Source organism: Ambystoma mexicanum, chromosome 7p (genome assembly GCF_040938575.1).
Source record: "Ambystoma mexicanum isolate Mex_15411 chromosome 7p, UKY_AmexF1_1, whole genome shotgun sequence".
NCBI lineage: Eukaryota > Metazoa > Chordata > Amphibia > Caudata > Ambystomatidae > Ambystoma > Ambystoma mexicanum.
The window spans coordinates 879,168,428-879,186,693 of NC_090939.1; the positions used below are offsets into that span (position 1 = coordinate 879,168,428).

The following is an 18,266-nucleotide window of genomic DNA, read 5'->3' on the forward strand; positions in this document are numbered from 1 at the left end:
TTTGTGACTTTCCGATTCTTTTGAATCGGACGATTTTTTATGTCTTTTCGACAAGGCCTTCAAAGTGGCCTTCGACGCCTTTCACCCCACCGCTAGTTTACCTTTCCTCTCACGGAGGGCCTTCTCCGTCATCGACTGACAGGAGCCACAGTCGCCGGTTCGATGATCTGAACCCAGGCACCAAAGACAGATGCGGTGAAGATCGGTGATTGACATCTGTGAACCGCAGTCGATACACTTCTTAAACCCAGTCTAGATGATGATGACATTTTCTGACAGAAAATCTCGAAGCGCGCTGTTCACGAGAGCGAAGCAATCGGAAAAACGGAACTGAAGCCAACGGGAGCGGCTCCAGCTATTTATACCTGCAGTGACGTTGACACGGGACGGAGCCCGACGAGGGACAATCGATGCCACGACCTCGAGCACAGCACCCTCTGCCGAAATTATTTTTCTGAAGCAACGAAGTTGGCGATAACGAACATCACAAGATGAGGAATACGTGGGAGGACACAATCCATTCGAAGTGGAAGATCCCGGAAAGGTTTTGGCAGAGTAAGTCGTGGTTCACGAGATCAAATGTAGCGGAGAGGTCTACGAAGAGTAGGATGGTAGCATTGACAGCATCCCTAATGCTGCCAAGTTGCATTTTTAGATTGATAAGGGCCGTTTCAGTACTATGTTTCGGTCAGAAACCAGACTGTCTTACGCCCAGGAGAGAATGTTGTTCTAGCAATTGCTGGCATTGTAAGCAAGCGATGCTGTCTAGGATTTTGAGCAGGAAGGGTACTGTGGTAATCGGCCTGTAGTTGGTAGGTACTGTCGGGTCCAGGGAGGTTTTTTTTAGTAGGGGGTTGACCCAGGCTGCTTTAATAGTAGTGGGCGTTTCGCATGAACTGAATGAGGAGTTAACAAATTCTGTAATGATGGGGGTAAGGATTGGGCGCAGAGCTTTATGATGTTGGCAGGGCAGGTATCTCCTTTGCAATTGGAGGGTTTGACGGCCTGGATGGTATTCAGAACAGCTACTTGGGATACAGGTAGGAAGGAAATGCTAGGGACTGGCTTCGGAGGCGAGGTGGGGGGGCTAGGCCTGGGTGGTATTATGATGGACCGGTGCATAGGTTTGGCAGTGAGTAGGGTTTTCGGAGTCTTTATTTTATTACAGTGTAAATTGATTTTGGTAGTGAGAGCAGTTTGAATAGTGGTGCACCACGCTTTGTCAAGCTGAACTAAGGAGGTTTGTGCACAAGGGTTTTCTAATTCGTGCAAGACTGCAAAGAGTTCCTTTGTGTTGGAGCTTGCAGTGCTAATTCTGTTGTCATAAGAGGCAGTTTTAGACACGAAAATAGTGGTCTTATTGGTCTTGTAAGTGGTGGCAAGTAGGGAGGCATTCTTGGGGGGTGGGGTGTTTCTTATGTAGATGCTCAATGGCTCTTTTCTGTCTGCGGAGCAGAACTAGTTCATCTGCGAACCAGATGGTAGTGGGTTTGAAAGGTTTCAGAGATTTGTTTTTGTGGGGAGTATGTTGATCTAGCATGACTAGGAGGCTGTCATGGTAGTGGTTAGCAAGGGCAGTGGGGCTCTTGCAGTTGGGAGACGTGTTTCAATGAGAGTAACCAAGGTGGGTTTGAGAGTTTCATGAATGAGCTTCCGAGTACTTCTCGCTAGGATTTGGATGGGTGGTGGTTGGGTGTTGTTGTTCAGGGGGTTCGAGTGATGTAGTTTAAATTGAATCAGATGGGGATCGGACCATGGGACTGGACTGATGAGAGATATGTTGATGGTCGAATTAGTTGCAAGTATCCAGTCCAGGGTGCGTCCTTTCATGTGGGTAGGGGCAGAGACAAGTTGTGAGAAGTTTATGTGATGGAGAGCTTGGACCACAGTGGTAGCTTTATGATCAGTGGGATCATTGAAATCCAGATTGAAGTCACTTAAAATTATGCATTTGGTGATTGGTTTGAGGAAGGGTGTTATGAGGATGGGGATTTCAGAGTATGGTGAGCTGTAGGCATTAGGTTGCTGGTAGAGCAGGAAAATGATGAAAGACGTCTGGGGAGTATTCTTAAGTTTAAGTAATAGCGTTTCATATCCCTCAGTAGGAGGCAGAGGACTGTAGCAGATATGGAGATCAGATTTGTAGATGGCGGTGTCGAAGAATAACGCCTGCCTGGTCCATAAGGGAGCAATCAAGATCATAGGCATGTAGGCAACCTTCGAGCTTGCTACTAAGTGAGCAAGGAAAGGACATCCATGAACGACATGAAGGAAATATTTACTCACATTTATCAAAAATGCTTCCCCTATCAATCTCACTCAGGGAAATGTGGATGTGAAGCATCAGTATTGTGCATGCCTGAGGTTTGGGAAAAAGAACCAGAGCTTCTGTGCCCAATTGATGAAACAAAGCTGATACTGTGGGCTTGATCTAATTGCCATTTGTGCATGATTCGAGCTTCTGCGTAGGAGGATTTCCTAAGTGTTGCTGTTTTCTTGGCAGATGTTCCGGTAATAAAGCCATTGGATTTTTGGCAGGCCACATCTTGTCTGCTTCTTTTTCATAGATCTCTTTTCCTAATATAAAACATTGCAGTGATGTTGTCTGTTTCCATCGGCACAGATGTGTTAGATGGGAATGGCAGAAAAGCGTTCAGAGTGAGATGTACCGCTCCCAGTCGCAGCAGTTTCATATGAAAAGGCCAACCCTTCTAGGTCAATTTGTTTGTGGGTGGATGATGTATTACGTGGGCATCCAACCTTTTAATAAAGCTGTGACGACTGAAGTAGCATATCAGTAGTTAGATGTTTGCAGTTCTGTAACAAGACAATATCATGTATTGTGCACTCTGTGATTAAGGGAATGACATCAGGTTCTTCAGTTGCTTGCAAATACTTGTAATAGAGTCTTCCCTGCACGTGACATCAAACTAAAAAATGGATTCTTCCAGATATCATGATACATAATGGCATGAGACCTAAGAGCGTATTTAACTTCCTGAGAGTCGCAAAAGACATCTCCCTGAGTTCTTTGAACATGACAAGGAGAGACTGTAAGACAAGATCTTATGGCCAAATCCTGTTGATAATACTATTGACACGGGGACATAGGCTACCCCACCTGTATGGCACTTGCCGTTAGTTTAATGTCGCACACAAAGATCGATCATAACTAGTGCCATCTTTAGGACTATGCAAGTGGACTGGTTGGTGTCACTTGTGTACCCCGTGGCGGAACATTTGAGCCAGTGATTGTAGTGTCACAGGTACTGAGAAGAGGTGCAGCGTTCTTCTCTCAAGGTGCCTTCTGTGTGCCTCGTATTTCTTGGTCCTATTCAAATAGGGTCTGCTGGTGAGTGTCCAGCTGGATCAACTGAGGGTGTATCTTGCCTTGGATGGCTCTGCTCTAGCTCAGAACATCGAGTGCTGGTGTGGACTTTCACTTGAGGTCCCTACGCATCATCCACATTGGGTGCTCTATAACTGTACTTAGCCCTGCTGCTGTGCACCCGGGGTGCAAGTGACTCCATGCTCCATGGAGCCAAGAAATACAAGGCGAACAGCAAACCACCCAGTTCGTGGCAGAAACACCAGAAGTGTCGACTAGACAGATGAACAAGTTACTTACCAACTGTAACGTTCTTTCGATTGGATGTTCCTCCCACGTATTCCTCATCTTAGATAATCCTTACCTTCAGCTTGCTGCTTCGGAAAACATGTTTTCTTCTTTCACTAGAGGGTGCTCCCTCGAGGCCGCGGCGTTGATGTCCCTCGGTGGCATCCGTCGAGCACCGACGTCATCCACTGTATAAGAGCCTCGAGCGTGCCCGTTGGCTTCAGTTCTGTTTTTTCGTATATTATAGTCCATGGATTTTAATTAGTTAATGGCATGCCTCTTTTGAGCCAAGCCTTAAAAGAGTTTAGAGTGTAATTCATGTAAACTGTACTGTGGGGTTGGTTGGGAGGGTCGATGTGGAATACGTGGGAGGAACATCCAATTGAAAGAACGTTACAGTTGGTAAGTAACTTGTTCTTCGAATGGATTGTGTCCTCCCACGTATTCCTCATTTTAGAAAGACTCCCAAAGCAGTTTTGTCTCAGAGGTGGGAGTACAGTATCTTTTTTAATTGTGTACAGAATGGAGTACAGATTTAGCAAACAGACTACCTTGAGAAGAAGTCGAGTCCAGAGCATAATGTTTTATAAAGGTGTGCATGGATGACCATGTCGCTGCTGCACAAATATCTTGTACAGGGACACCCCTTTTATTGCTGTTGAAGTTGCCATGCCCCTGGTTGAATGAGCTCTCAGTCCATCAGGTGGTTCTTTCCCAGCCAATCTGTAACATTCTGTTATGGGTAAGATTATCCATCTGGATAATGTTTGTTTAGCTACCGGAAGACCTAGTTTGCGTCCAGTGTACCCCAGAAAAAGTTGATCACACTGACAAATTTTTGCCAATCTTGAGATGTAAAACCTAAGAGCTTTTCTGGGATCTAGTATATGCAGCCGCTCCTCTTCCTTGCTTGCATGAGGAGGAGGGTAGAAAGTAGGTAAAGTTATTTTCTGTCACAGATGAAAATCCGAAACAATTTTTGGTGAAAAAGAAAGTTTAACCCTAAGATTGAGGAGGACCGCTTGAAAGCGTCTGCAACTCACCCTGCGGGCTGATGTCAATGCTACAAGAAGTATTGTTTTCAAAGTAAGGAGCCTTAGTGGACAAGAATGTAAAGGCTCAAATGGAATACATATGAAAAATGTTAGCACCAAGTTCAGATCCCACACTGGAACCTGGAAAGGTATTGGTGGAAACACATTAATCCTTTTAAGAATTGAATTATTAAGTGTTTCTTGAAGTAAGATTCTTCTTCTGAAGAGCGCTTCAAGATGGATAGCGCGGCTAAGTATCCCTTTATCATCCCAACCTGGAGACCCAGATTAGCTAAATGCAATAGAAAAGATAAAATTGTGGGGATATTATATTGAAATGGGTCCACATTCTTTTCTCTGCACCAGTTACTGAACTTGTTCCAACGACACCGATACAGAGATTTGGTTGCTGGCCTTCTGGCCGAAAGCAAAATCTCCATCACGTCATCCGGAAGATCCCAATCCTTGTATCTCAGCCTTTCAGAAGCCATGCGTGTAGGTTGAGTGTGTTGACTTCCGGATGGAGAACATGACCTTCCTGTCGCGAGAGAAGATCCTCTCTTCTTGGAAGACGTATTGGAGGGCAGATGGACATGTCCAGAAGGTCCGGGTACCACGTTCTCCTGGCCCAATCTGGGGCAATTAGGATCATGGTTTTCCTGAACTTTCTCAACCTCTTGATTACTTGAGGGATCACAGGGATTGGAGGGAACGCATACAGAAGTGGAAACTCCCATTCCACCACAAACGCATCCCCTAGAGCTCCTCTCGGGGGAAATTCCCTTGAGCAGTACAGTTCGCACTTCCGGTTGGCCCCAGTCACGAACAGATCCACTTGAGGGGTTCCCCAAAGGGTGAAGATCTCTTGAATGGCTTCCTGAGCTATCTCCCACTCGTGAGAGACTGTGCTCTGCCTGCTCAGAGCGTCCGCTGTTGTGTTTTGCTCTCCGGCTAGATGAATTGCCGATAGAGAGATCCCTTCTTGTATTGCCCAGAACCAGAGTTGCATTGCCTCTCCGCACAGCGGCAGTGATCCCACTCCTCCTCTTTTGTTGAGGTAATACATGGCCACTGTGTTGTCCGTCATTATCAGAACATTTTTTCCCCGTACAGAGGGCAGGAAGGCCTTCAGCGCTAGTCTGATTGCCCTCAACTCCAAAAGAATGATGTGTAGTTTGGACTACGATGAAGACCAATGTCCGCTGATTGTCAGATCGTTGGTATGGGCTCCCCACCCCGTGAGTGAGGCGTCCGTCACTACTGTTATCTCCGGCCATGGCTGCCAAAAAGATTCTCCTCTGAGGATATGATGTCTGCAAGCCCACCATTGTAGATCCTGGGCTACTTTGGTTGGAACCTGTAACAGATCTGACATTTCCCCTGCGAATTGGGACCATTGAGTTCTGAGAGCCCATTGAAGAGATCTCATTCTCAATCTGGCTTCTGGCACCAGAAAAATGCAGGATGCCATCAGAGCGAGCAACCTGAGAAAGTCGAAGGCCGGAAGATACTCGGCATTCTGGAATTCTGCAGAATGTGGTGAGCTCTCTCTTCGGGAGGAGAGGCTTTGCCCGAGCAGGTATCCAGGTATCCAGGACTGCTCCTATAAACTGGAGTTTCTGTGATGGTATCATGTTTGACTAGTTTGTGGAGGAAGTGACAAGTCTTGAACAGATGATCCAGGGCTTGTTCTGGAGAATGTGCTCTGATCATCCAATCATCCAGATAGGAGTAGACATGAATCCCCCCTCTCCTGAGACTCGCTACCACCACCGCCATCAACTTGGTGAAAACTCTTGGGGCGGAGGTTAACCCGAATGGCAGAACCCGAAACTGAAAATGAGATTTGCCAATTGTAAACCTCGGGTACTTTCTGTGCTCGAGATGGATAGGCACATGAAAGTAAGCATCCTGAAGGTCCAATGATACCAACCAATCCTGGAGTTGGAGAGCCTGAAAGATCTGAGAAAGCGTGACCATCTTGAACTTGTCCTTTCTTAGGAAATTGTTCAAGTTTCTCAAGTCCAAGATGAGTCTCAGTCTTCCGTCTTTCTTTGGAATAAGGAAATATGGGGAATACCAACCCTTGTTCCTCTCCGCTACAGGTACATGTTCTATTGCACCTTTCTGTAGCAGGGTTAAAACCTCCTGCAACAGGAGCGGATCCGTATGTTTGGCAGAGTTGTATTCCGGGGGGTTATTCTGAGGTTTCTTTAGAAAAGGAAGGCAGTAACCTTAGGATACTGTTTCCAGTGCCCAAGCATCTGAAGTAATGCCCCACCATTCTTCTAAATGCTGTGAGATCCTGCCTCCCACTGGGGTCTTGTGGGTCAAAACCTCAGAGTGGTTTTGCGGCAGCTGCAGCAGCGGCTGAAGGTACCGATGCCGTTGCTGCCGCAGATTTAGCACCTTTTCCTCGCTCCCGAGGAAATTTTCTTTGACCTCTCCGACTGGCCTGCCCTCTTCCTCTTCCAATTGAGGAATAATAGCGAAAAGGACGACCCCTCCAGGTGTCATGCATGCTGGACGTGGTCCTACCTCCTACGCTCGTAGAACAGCTAGACCGTTCTATTGCAAATGGCGGTTGTTCGATACGTTGCCGGGAAAACGACGTTTGCACTTTTCACGTCGTTAACTTCACGTGTATTCTGCTTCGTCACGTGAACTACGGCATTACGTATTTAAGCAGCGTGGAAACTTCACTTGCTGCTTCTGATCGAATCATTTGGCGTTGTGTAGCTGAACCTCCGATCTGCATCCTTGCAGGTTACTACAGCTACTTTTTGGGCCTTCTATAGCGTGTTTTCCGCCACACGCTGATTCCTGGAGCTGTTTGGTTGCATGTAAATCCACATGCGCACGTTGTCTTCAAACGCGGCTGGCCTGGGCTGCGTGAATCCTGTTCGCGTGCAAATCCACACGGGCACGCTATCTTCAAGCGCTGCTGGCCTGGACTGCGTGAATCCTGCTCGCGTGTAAATCCACACGCGCACGTTATCTTCAAGCGCTACTGGCCTGGACTGCGTGAATCCTGCTCGCGTGTAAATCCACATGCGCACGCTATCTTCAAGCACGGCTGGCCTGGACTGCGTGAATCCTGCTCGCGTGTAAATCCACACGCGCACGCTATCTTCAAGCACGGCTGGCCTGGACTGCGTGAATCCTGCTCGTGTGTAAATCCACACGCGCACATTGTCTTCAAACGCGGCTGTCCTGGGCTGCGTGAATCCTGTTCGCGTGTAAATCCACACGCATACTTTGTCTTTAAGCGCTGCTGGCCTGGACTGCGTGAATCCTGCTCGCGTGTAAAATCCACATGCGCACGTTGTCTTCAAACGCGGCTGTCCTGGGCTGCGTGAATCCTGTTCGCGTGTAAAATCCACACGCATTTGTTGTCTTCAAGCGCTGCTGGCCTGGACTGCGTGAATCCTGCTCGCGTGTAAATCCACACGCACACTTTGTCTTCAAGCGCTGTTGGCCTGGACTGCGTGAATCCTAATCGCGTGTAAATCCACACGCACACGCTATTTTCTTCGCGGCTGTACAGAACCGTGTGTACTTTGTTTATACCATAAAAAGAGCGCTATTTCCAACTCCTGCACCTGTGATATTAACAGGGGGATTGATTCATTTCTATACATTACTCTACGTGGGAAAGAAGCTTTTCAAGGATTATTGGAAGGTGACAGTGAACAGTACTTTGGACGCTATCCTGTGGTGCATCAACCCGGTATCTAGCGTGAGCCTCGTTCCGTTCGGGATAAGTCTCCCTTACTAATTTTCCCTTCCTTGTCGTTTGTTCTACCTTGGATTTCCTCAAGAGACTCTGCTGGATTCTTCTGCCCTAGACTCAAGGTCAGTGTGTGCATTCATGTCATTTTCTATTCCATCATACTCAGGTTGGGGCAGTTATTCATGATACTTTATTTTGTTCTAGGCTGACTTCCTATACCTTACCCACGCCCTTTCCAGTGATCCATCGCTCTGCCTGTTTTACCAGTCAGAGAGTTGTATCATTTGGAAGGTCTTAACTTGACTTCACAACTATCAAATCGTGTGAACAGGGATCCGGAAGACCCTACCACCTATATCCTTTTGAGTACCGTATCCTTTTCAGTTAATACTTTGGTGCTCTCTGACACCAGGAAGATGAGCTTGTGTAGGGGCGTTGCTGAGGTTGTTTTATAGCGGCACTGAGAGATTTTGCCGCCGCTTTGGAGGTCTGTAGCTTCTCCAAACTTTCATCTGCCTTGCTACCGAACAACCTCGAGCCATCAAAAGGCATATTAAGAAGCCTGGATTGCACATCAGGAGCAAACCCAGACTTTCTTAGCCACGCAAATCTATGTAGCACTGTGCTAGTTGATTCAAGGCATTCTCCCGACGCCTCCTTTCCATCCCTTATAATAGCTAGAAAGCCATCACGTTATTCACCTTCCAGGATGTGTTCAGCTGCCGCTGACATGCAGTCCCACAGGGAATATGTGAACCTTGCCAAGGTATAAGTTACATTAGTAGACTTCAAAGCCATACTGCCAGATGTAAAGATTTTCATAGACCATGCATCCACCTTTTTATCGTCCCTATCTGGAGGGATTGTAGGGTATGCCACATTCTTCGTGGAAATGGCTGCCTGTACTACCAAACTACTGGAGTTGGGTTTTTGCTCAGGTATTCCAGATCATATCTACAGGGTCTATATTTTGGCCACAAACTTTTTATTTTCTGCCGCTATGGCTTCGGGACGTTCCCATGCAGAACTAACCCTTCCCTGTAAGGCAATATGAAAGGGTACAATGGGGTCTTGTTGGGGTGTTCCAGATAATATATCCGTCATGTCATCATCTTGACAGACTGGTGAACTCCTACCCCACCCCATAAATTCTGTAACCCTGATCATGAGTTTTCTATAACCCATATCAACCTGTTCTGATGGGTCTGGTTTGCCAAATTCGTACTCTGGAGAAGTATCCAGGCCAATTGCTGTTTGCAAACATTCTTGCAGATCTGGAATTCTTGATTGAGGATTAATTAACTCCTCTGGAACAGATCTTGTACCATATTTAACACCAGCAGAGGTGACTTCTTCCTCTTCCGATGAATCTCCCTCATAGATGGATGACATGGTTCTGAAAAAAATCATGTTGACTCTCAGGTTGAAAAACCTTTTCTGGTAATGTAGGTTTTTCCCTTATTAAAGACTTGGGCATTGATGAAAACGTTGATGGCGCCGATGTCTTAATCACATCCTTCGACCTCGTTGAGGGAACATTCAACGACCTCGATGTAATCGTCGAGGGGGCTGTGGAAACTGTCAAAGAAGCTTTCGAGGTTATCGAGCGTGAACTCGACATAGCTTCCTTCGAAGGAGTTGTCGACTCAAGGACCTTCAAAGTCTTTGATGGCGTCGATGTCTACTTCAATGGCGTATGATTTTTCGGCGCCATTTTGTTTCCCTCTACCTTCGATTTATGCACTGAATGATCTTTTTTATGAGGTCATCGAGAAGAGTCTCTCGATGACGCTCTCGACATCTTTTTATCAGTTTTCCTTGTTTTGGACCTTCCTCTGTCACTTTTTTTATAGACAGGAGCATGGTCTTCTTTAGCTTTTTTTGAGGGGGTCTGGGCCGTGTTCTCAAAAATTTTAAGCATGGAAACTCGAAAATCTTCCCATTTACTCGGAGAGTCATGCTTTGATGGACATGCTATAACCTCCTCCGAAGATGTCGAAGAGGATGAGGGAGATCGATGCCGTCTTTTCTTAGCCTTTTTGGATGACGAAGAAGACTTTCTCGATCTACTCCTCGATCGATATTTTGTATGATACTTTTTCTAAGACTCGGCCGAGTCTTTCTTTTTTAAAGTGGACTTCGATAAACCCTCCCCCATCGCCAGTTTACCTCTACGCTCTTTTAAGGCCTTGTGGGTCATCGACTGGCACGAACCACAGTCTTCAGTTCGGTGGTCGGGACCGAGGCACCAAAGGCAATTCTTGTGTGAATCCGTCAGGGACATTTTCTTTCCACATTTTAGGTACTTTTTAAAGCCCATCTTCGGTGTGGAAGGGTTCGCAGAGGACGAAATTTTTTTTTCTCACAAAAGACTGAAGTGCCGTTTAACGCGATCCGAAGCGAAGCGCAACGGAAAAACGGAACTATCGGCAATTCATCTAGCCGGAGAGCAAAACACAACAGCGGACGCTTTGAGCAGGCAGAGCACAGTCTCTCACGAGTGGGAGATAGCTCAAGAATTCATTCAAGAGATCTTCACCCTTTGGGGAACCCCTCAAGTGGATCTGTTCGCGACAGGGGCTAACCGGAAGTGCAAACTGTACTGCTCAAGGGAATTTCCCCCAAGAGGAGCTCTAGGGGATGCGTTTGTGGTAGAATGGGAGTTTCCACTTCTGTATGCATTCCCTCCAAACCCTGTGATCCCTCAAGTAATCAGGAGATTGAGAAAGTTCAGGAAAACCATGATCCTAATTGCCCCAGATTGGGCCAGGAGAATGTGGTACCCAGACCTTCTGGACATGTCCATCTGCCCTCCAATACATCTTCCAAGAAGAGAGGATCTTCTCTCGCGACAGGAAGGTCATGTTCTCTATCCGGAGGTCAACACACTCAACCTTCACTCATGGCTTCTGAAAGGCTGAGATACAAAGATTGGGATCTTCCGGATGACGTGATGGAGATTTTGCATTCGGCCAGAAGGCCAGCAACCAAATCTCTGTATCGGTGTCGTTGGAACAAGTTCAGTAACTGGTGCAGAGAAAAGAATGTGGACCCATTTCAATGTAATATCCCCACAATTTTATCTTTTCTATTGCATTTAGCTAATCTGGGGCTCCAGGTTAGGACGATAAAGGGATACTTAGCAGCGCTATCCATCTTGAAGCACTCTTCAGAAGAAGAATCTTACTTCAAAATACCCTTAATAATTCAATTCTTAAAAGGTTTAAATAATGTGTTTCCACCAATACCTTTCCAGGTTCCAGTGTGGGATCTGAACTTGGTGATAACATTTCTCACATGTATTCCATTTGAGCCTTTACATTCTTGTCCACTAAGGCTCCTTACTTTGAAAACAATACTTCTTGTACCATTGACATCAGCCCGCAGGGTAAGTGAGTTGCAGGCGCTTTCGAGCGGTCCGCCTCACTCCATCTTTTATAAGGACAAAGTAGGGTTGAACCTTCTTTTTTACCAAAAATTGTTTCGGATTGTCATCTGTCACAGAAAATTACTTTACCTACTTTTCACCCTCCTCCTCATGCAAGCAAGGAAGAGGAGCGGCTGCATAGACTAGATCCCAGAAGAGCTCTTAGTTTTTACATCTCAAGATTGGCAAAAATTCGTCAGTCTGATCAACTTTTTGTCGGGTACACTTGACGCAAACTGGGTCTTCCGGTAACTAAACAAACATTATCCAGATGGATAATCTTACCCATAACAGAATGTTACAGATTGGCTGGGAAAGAACCACCTAATGGACTGAGAGCTCATTCAACCAGGGGCATGGCATCTTCAACAGCACTAAAAAGGGGTGTCCTGTACAAGATAGTTGTGCAGCAGCGACATGGTCATCCATGCACACCTTTATAAAACATTATGCTCTGGACTCGACTTCTTCTCAAGGGAGTCTGTTTGCTAAATCTGTACTCCATTCTGTACACAATTAAAAAAGATACTGTACTCCCACCTCCGAGACAAAACTGCTTTGGGAGTCTATCTAAGATGAGGAATACGTGGGAGGACACAATCCATTTGAAGAACAAGTTACTTACCAACTGTAACGTCTTTCGATTGGATGTTCCTCCCACATATTCCTCATCGACCCTCCCAACCAACCGCACAGTACAGTTTACGTGAATTACACTCTAAACTCTTAAGGCTTGGGTCAAAAGAGGCATGCCATTAACTCATTAAAATCCATAGACTATAATATACAAAAAAACAGAACTGAAGCCAACGGGCGCGCTCGATGCTCTTATACAGTGGATGACATCGGTGCTCAACGGATGCCGCCGAGGGACATTGACGCCGCGGCCTCGAGGGGAGCGCCCTCTAGTGGAAGAAGAAAAAGTTTTTTCCGAAGCAGCAAGCTGAAGGTAAGGATTATCTAAGATGAGGAATATGTGGGAGGACACAATCCATTCGAAGTGTTGGTTATAATAACCACATTCTAATTCACAACTTGTACTAACCCTCACAAAAAAACTGTATTACAAATTTGTTAGTCATATGAATACTTAATATGATTGCATTTGTATAAACTCCTCATAGATAGGGAGTTGAAAATGTCTATACATACACAACAGCCTCAATAGGCATTTTAAGGATTCACTAGAAAGTGAAAACTGTTATATGTGTGAAAACAAATGTTGGTGCTCTCTAATTTATACATAGATCAAATGTTATGATCGATCTTTGTGTGCGACATTACACTACCGACAAGTGCCATACAGGTGGGGTAGCATATGTCCCAGTGTCAAAAGTATTATTTTATACCCTCATGACATAGGCCCCCGAATCAAAAAAGAGGGTTATATACACCCCCTTTATATTATAGACAAATCCTGTTGATGAGACTATTGAACTTTGCTCCTACTAAAGGCAAGAAAGTTACCGATTTAGATTAGATTTCTCAATATTTAATCGGGCAGAGTTATTAAAACAAGCATAAACACAAGTGCATCGCAGGTTGTGCATGCCATTGGGAAGGCACCTTTATCAGCCGCTGTGCAAGTAAGGGAAGACATGGATGCCTTGTCTGCACAAATGCACATCCACGGATGCCAAGCACCTGGTGAAAACCTGAGGCGCCAATCTGAGGGCGAAGGCCAGAACTGAAAATAGCAACTTCTGCTCTGCGACCATGAACATCAGGAATGGGGCCTTGTAAATAAGACTCTGATGAATCTGGCGAGCACCTGAAACCCTTACATTGTAGGTTTGTAAACAGCCAGAGAAATCATGCAGAGTGACAATTTCTGTATTTACAGGCCCATAATCGGGCTCATTTCTCTTTTTCATTTTCTTAAGGACCAGGAAGTATCAAGAATATTTTCCCCAACTCAGCTCTTGTCTGGGACTTGTGCAATAACTCCTTAGTGGTGAAGAGATCTTGTATTTCAGGATCTAGATGCTCTCCTTTTGCACCTTCCCGCTTTAACCAAAGAAAAGGATGACTCTTTCCCGAAGCCAGCACTTTGACTGGGACAGCTAAAAAATTTTAAAAAACAGGTTGCTCAAAAGATAGCTAATAAAAGCAAGGACCAAAGGGAAGTGTGGTCGAACTATAAGGCAAGGATAACAAGAATCCGAAGATGAGGCAACTTGCAATGCACATCCATTCTATCATTGGTTGCTTACATAGAAAGTGCTGATGTGAAGAGGGCGAATGCAACAAGCAGCCTCTACTAGCGCAGGAAGCATGAATAGCGCATCATACATGTCTGTGATCATGGAATGGTCGTAGTCCTAAGCTGGCAGATGCCTTTTCATAGCAAACATCATGTCTTCGTTGTATTCTGGAAAAGAGACTTTGCAGACCTTTCGCATGACCACTAGTGCCAGTAATGAGAGCGCCCAAAACTAAGAAGCTGATGGCCCATGTTGCCATGATAGTCCACATCCTGACGCATGCAGGCACACAGATGAACACACCGATCCCAAGCACCAACCTGTACCCAAAGCTCCTCAAATGCTATGATGGTCCAGCTGCCTTTCCACGCCCAAGCAGTATGCATGGTCCTCATGGAAGTCTTCTTCAAACATATTTTTCTGCCATTGGGCCTTAAACAGGGATTCACTTATCTGGAATTTCATCAGACTTATAAATCCTAAATCCTAAACTTATAAATATAAATCAAACGAAGGGTTTAAAAGAGGAATCTACTAACATCTCCCTGAGGCAGGAATGTGCTTCATTTCAATAGCCCGTGTATTTTGGAAAAAATAATAAGTCTATGGAAGCCTGTATAAAGAATCGAATAAAACCGGTATTTGGGGTTGGGCTAGTGGGACACCAAGGGAAAGATAGAGAAAAAAAGCTATGCTGAGCTTCGAAATTTTTTGATGATTTTGTTTATCCTAGTCTGAGGATCAGTGGACATTAAAGTATGTGAATGTATAATGTTCCAGAGCCGAAGAACTATTGTCGAAGTTAAGTAACTTGAGCTTTTCTAGCAAGGAACTCTTTCTTGATTCATCAGTTCCCCAGGCAATTTTATCGAGCACTTCTTTATGACTCTTTTTTCTTAACCTGGGTTTTCAAAGTTGTTTTTACTCTCACTTATTGGGAAGTTTTTCAGGCACACTACTGGTGTAGGATTCCGAAGAGCCAACCTAAGTGGACCTACAAAGGTTTGACACAACCGTCTCAACTCTTTCCTGGGAACGCAGACAAGAAGTTAGTCGGAAGGCTTAGTAAATCAGGAGTTTGGTGCAAAATACAATTAAAACACAGGAGAGCTTATCTGGAATTAGAATACCCACACATGAAACTACAAAATATTCCTATTAATTAACAAGCCATATGCATTAGGCAAAATACTCTATACGATAAACAAAGCAATTTCAACACATATACAAAAGACAAGTTGTTGTCCCAAATGCGAACACACACACTATTTTAGAATCAACACAGTTTCAATGATAGGTTTAATGAAACAAAACTGTAACACAATGTAAAGATGCGGTGGTGATGAAGATGTTAGCATTCTCATCAGGGCCTTATATTTCTTATAAGGTAAACAAAGACATTATAACTAAACTTAACCAGCCTGGTCCTTATCCTGAAATCATTATCTCCAAAGTTCCAGGAAAGTAAACCATTTTCTAAGATACTTAAAGGATACTTTGAAATAGCACATACAGTTCTCCCTTAGAGAGCAAAGGACGCTGGTGCAAGCAGTATCCCTAGAGGCCCCCAAGAATTAGGATTAAATGTAAGGCAGATTTCACTTGAAGAGAAAGTGCAGCTACCTATCACACTGCACCATGGTAATCCTGGGATGCTCAAACTCAGGTTCAATCACCAAAGGTCAGGCCGAGGCAGCTGCAGGAGTGGACTTTATGCCCATAGAAAATAAGTGCCTTGGGAGCACCAGAACAGTTATGCCCCCATCCCTCAAACGTCAACTGATCAAAACAACACCCCAGATCAGTAGGGCCATTAGGGTCAACTGTTTTTGGCAGTGGTCATTGCAGATGATTCGGTATCTGGGTCCCAGGGGCTATGGTGGCTAAAAGGGGGGCTAATGCCACTAGCCAAGCAGTGTAATACTAAAACGCATACATTAATACACTAAAAAGAAAAGGGAAGTAGTACTGCTACTCAGAACGGGAAACAGTTGGGGGACACAAGTCTCCCTTCCCTGGTATTAACAAGGACTGACCAATGCCCCCAAAACAAGTGAGTTGAGCCAGATAGTAGGGATGAAATAACCCTTGCTCCCTAAAATCAGTCTGGGTCACACAAGTCATTTAAAGATGTGTCTCGGGAGGATAGCTCAGCGGCAACGCGCTTGCCTTGGAAGCAAGACGACACGAAGCACCACAGGTTCGATCACCGAGCCGTGCTTAGAAACCTCTGGGTATTAAGCGCGTTTATAAATAACCTATCATATCATATCATATGCTGAGGGTCGCACAGACACAGAAGAAATATATGCAAAAAGAAAAAACTTCCAAACAAATGTAATTTAAACTTGTGTGATAAATAGAATTATTGAGGGCCAACACTGGTGACGGAGAATTACTTAATGGGTGATGAATCTGGAAAGGATCTTTTAGGAGAAAACTAGAAGCATGCATGCTTTGCACATGACCTCATCTCCACTTTCCAAGATATGGAGGATGGGTAAATTGGCATTGAAAGACAAAATCACATGTAAAGATGGAGGAAGGGAAGAACTATTTCATGATAACTGGGAAGCATACCTACAACTTTATTTAGAATAAAAAAATACAAATTCACAAAGCAACAGCTTTACTTTGACAGGCATCAGTCATACAAATAACTTAAGGTTTACTGATTATTTCTTGTTCTACTATCATATTGCCCTTAAAGATACAATATTGAATGATTTGAAATAGATTATGTTCACAATCAGATTACAGAATTATGTCAAAACATAATGAATGTATCATACAAATATAAAAAAGTAACATAGTATATTTGTTACAACCAATAATAATATTTAAGAAAATAGCCTCCTAATATTCTTTCACAATTGTAAGAAAGTAAAATCTCAAGCAATTCCAGAATTTTAACCTGAATTTGTGTATCTTTTTCGGACATTCTTCTTTGCTTCTCGGTCTCCTTTTTCTTTCGTCTTTCATCTTCTTTACGCTTTCGTTTCTCATCCTCCCGCAAGCGTTTTTTCTCCAATTCCCTCCGCCTGCGTTCTTCACGTTTTTCTTCCCTGATTTTCTTTGGAAACAAAATTACAAAGCTGATGGGTCTCGCTGGGCTTAATTGAGAAGAAGAAATACTTTGCAAATATGTGCTGACCTGTTTTTCTAATTTTCTGCTTTTAATAAATTCCAAAAGAGGAGTTGATCTTCTGGCTAAAACAAAAACAGATGCAATTTAACATGCAGTTACATGCTCACATCTTTTGTTATATGCACCACTGCAGGGTGCAGAGGTGTCTAGTAAAAATACAGAACACCCTTGCATTTATTAATGTTTTACATTACAAGCATAATTTAGAAACTTTAAAGCAAAGGAAATAATGCAAATAACTCAATAAGTATCAACATAAACAAGCATTGACAAAGTCAGATGAAAATTCATTAGGCCTGTGTATTATAACGGACTATTTACTGATGTGTGAGTTTATGTGTGGGGTGGATGGGTCGATGAGGTGATGAAGATATGTAAATGTATCAATAAATGAGTGTCTGGATAGTTAAATGGATGAATCAAAGTGGGTTGGTCCTTGTATAAATACATGAGTGGGATTGAGAGGATTAATGCACGCAGGGATTTATTGATGGACTACAGTATGATGATGGATCGATGGATACATGAAAGACAATGAGGATGACTGGACAAATGGATGAATGACTGTTTATGGACAGATGTAACAATGGGAGATGAAGGACAATGTGAGGATTGTTGAATGGGATGGATGGAAGAATGGGAGTTTAAAGTTCTGGGATTGGCAGATGAATAGATGGGAGTGTTTAGATGACTAGATGGGATCATATAGCCAAATAGCCGATAAAATGGCTCAGCAGGTTAAACGCGTGTTGCTGTGATTTGTGTTTAATCTGCAGATCGCCAATCCCGGCAATGCCAACTCAGACTTTCACCCTTCTGAGGTCGATAAAAGAGTACCAATTTCGGTTGGGTAATAATAGTAATGCAAATATGCCCTACGTAAAGCGCTTTAGATTAAAGCGCTTTATAACAAAAAATTATTATACTACCCTTAAAGTCCATAATTGGCTTTGTACAGCCAGGCACTGACCTTATGGGGCCAGAAACTCCACATTGCTTACAACTACTGTTCTCATTGGCTAAGGTACTCTGCGCTAGATATTGCAATGCTAGGCTCAAGTACTACAACACTATGGCAGGGCACTCCCAGTGCCTGGCAGATAA

At 44.3% G+C, this 18,266-nt stretch overlaps 1 protein-coding gene across 2 annotated transcripts in view; it reads right to left on the reverse strand.

Moving 5' to 3' along the window:
* Positions 1-18,266, reverse strand: part of UPF3A (UPF3A regulator of nonsense mediated mRNA decay) — an 819,005-nt gene that overhangs the window by 269,606 nt on the left and 531,133 nt on the right. For both annotated transcript variants that reach the window (XM_069637115.1, XM_069637114.1), the window contains exons 6-7: positions 17,169-17,224; positions 16,929-17,087 (exon numbers count right to left, since the gene is read on the reverse strand). In XM_069637115.1, coding sequence (XP_069493216.1) covers positions 16,929-17,087; positions 17,169-17,224 — 215 coding nt within the window. The remainder of the gene's footprint in view (positions 1-16,928; positions 17,088-17,168; positions 17,225-18,266) is intronic.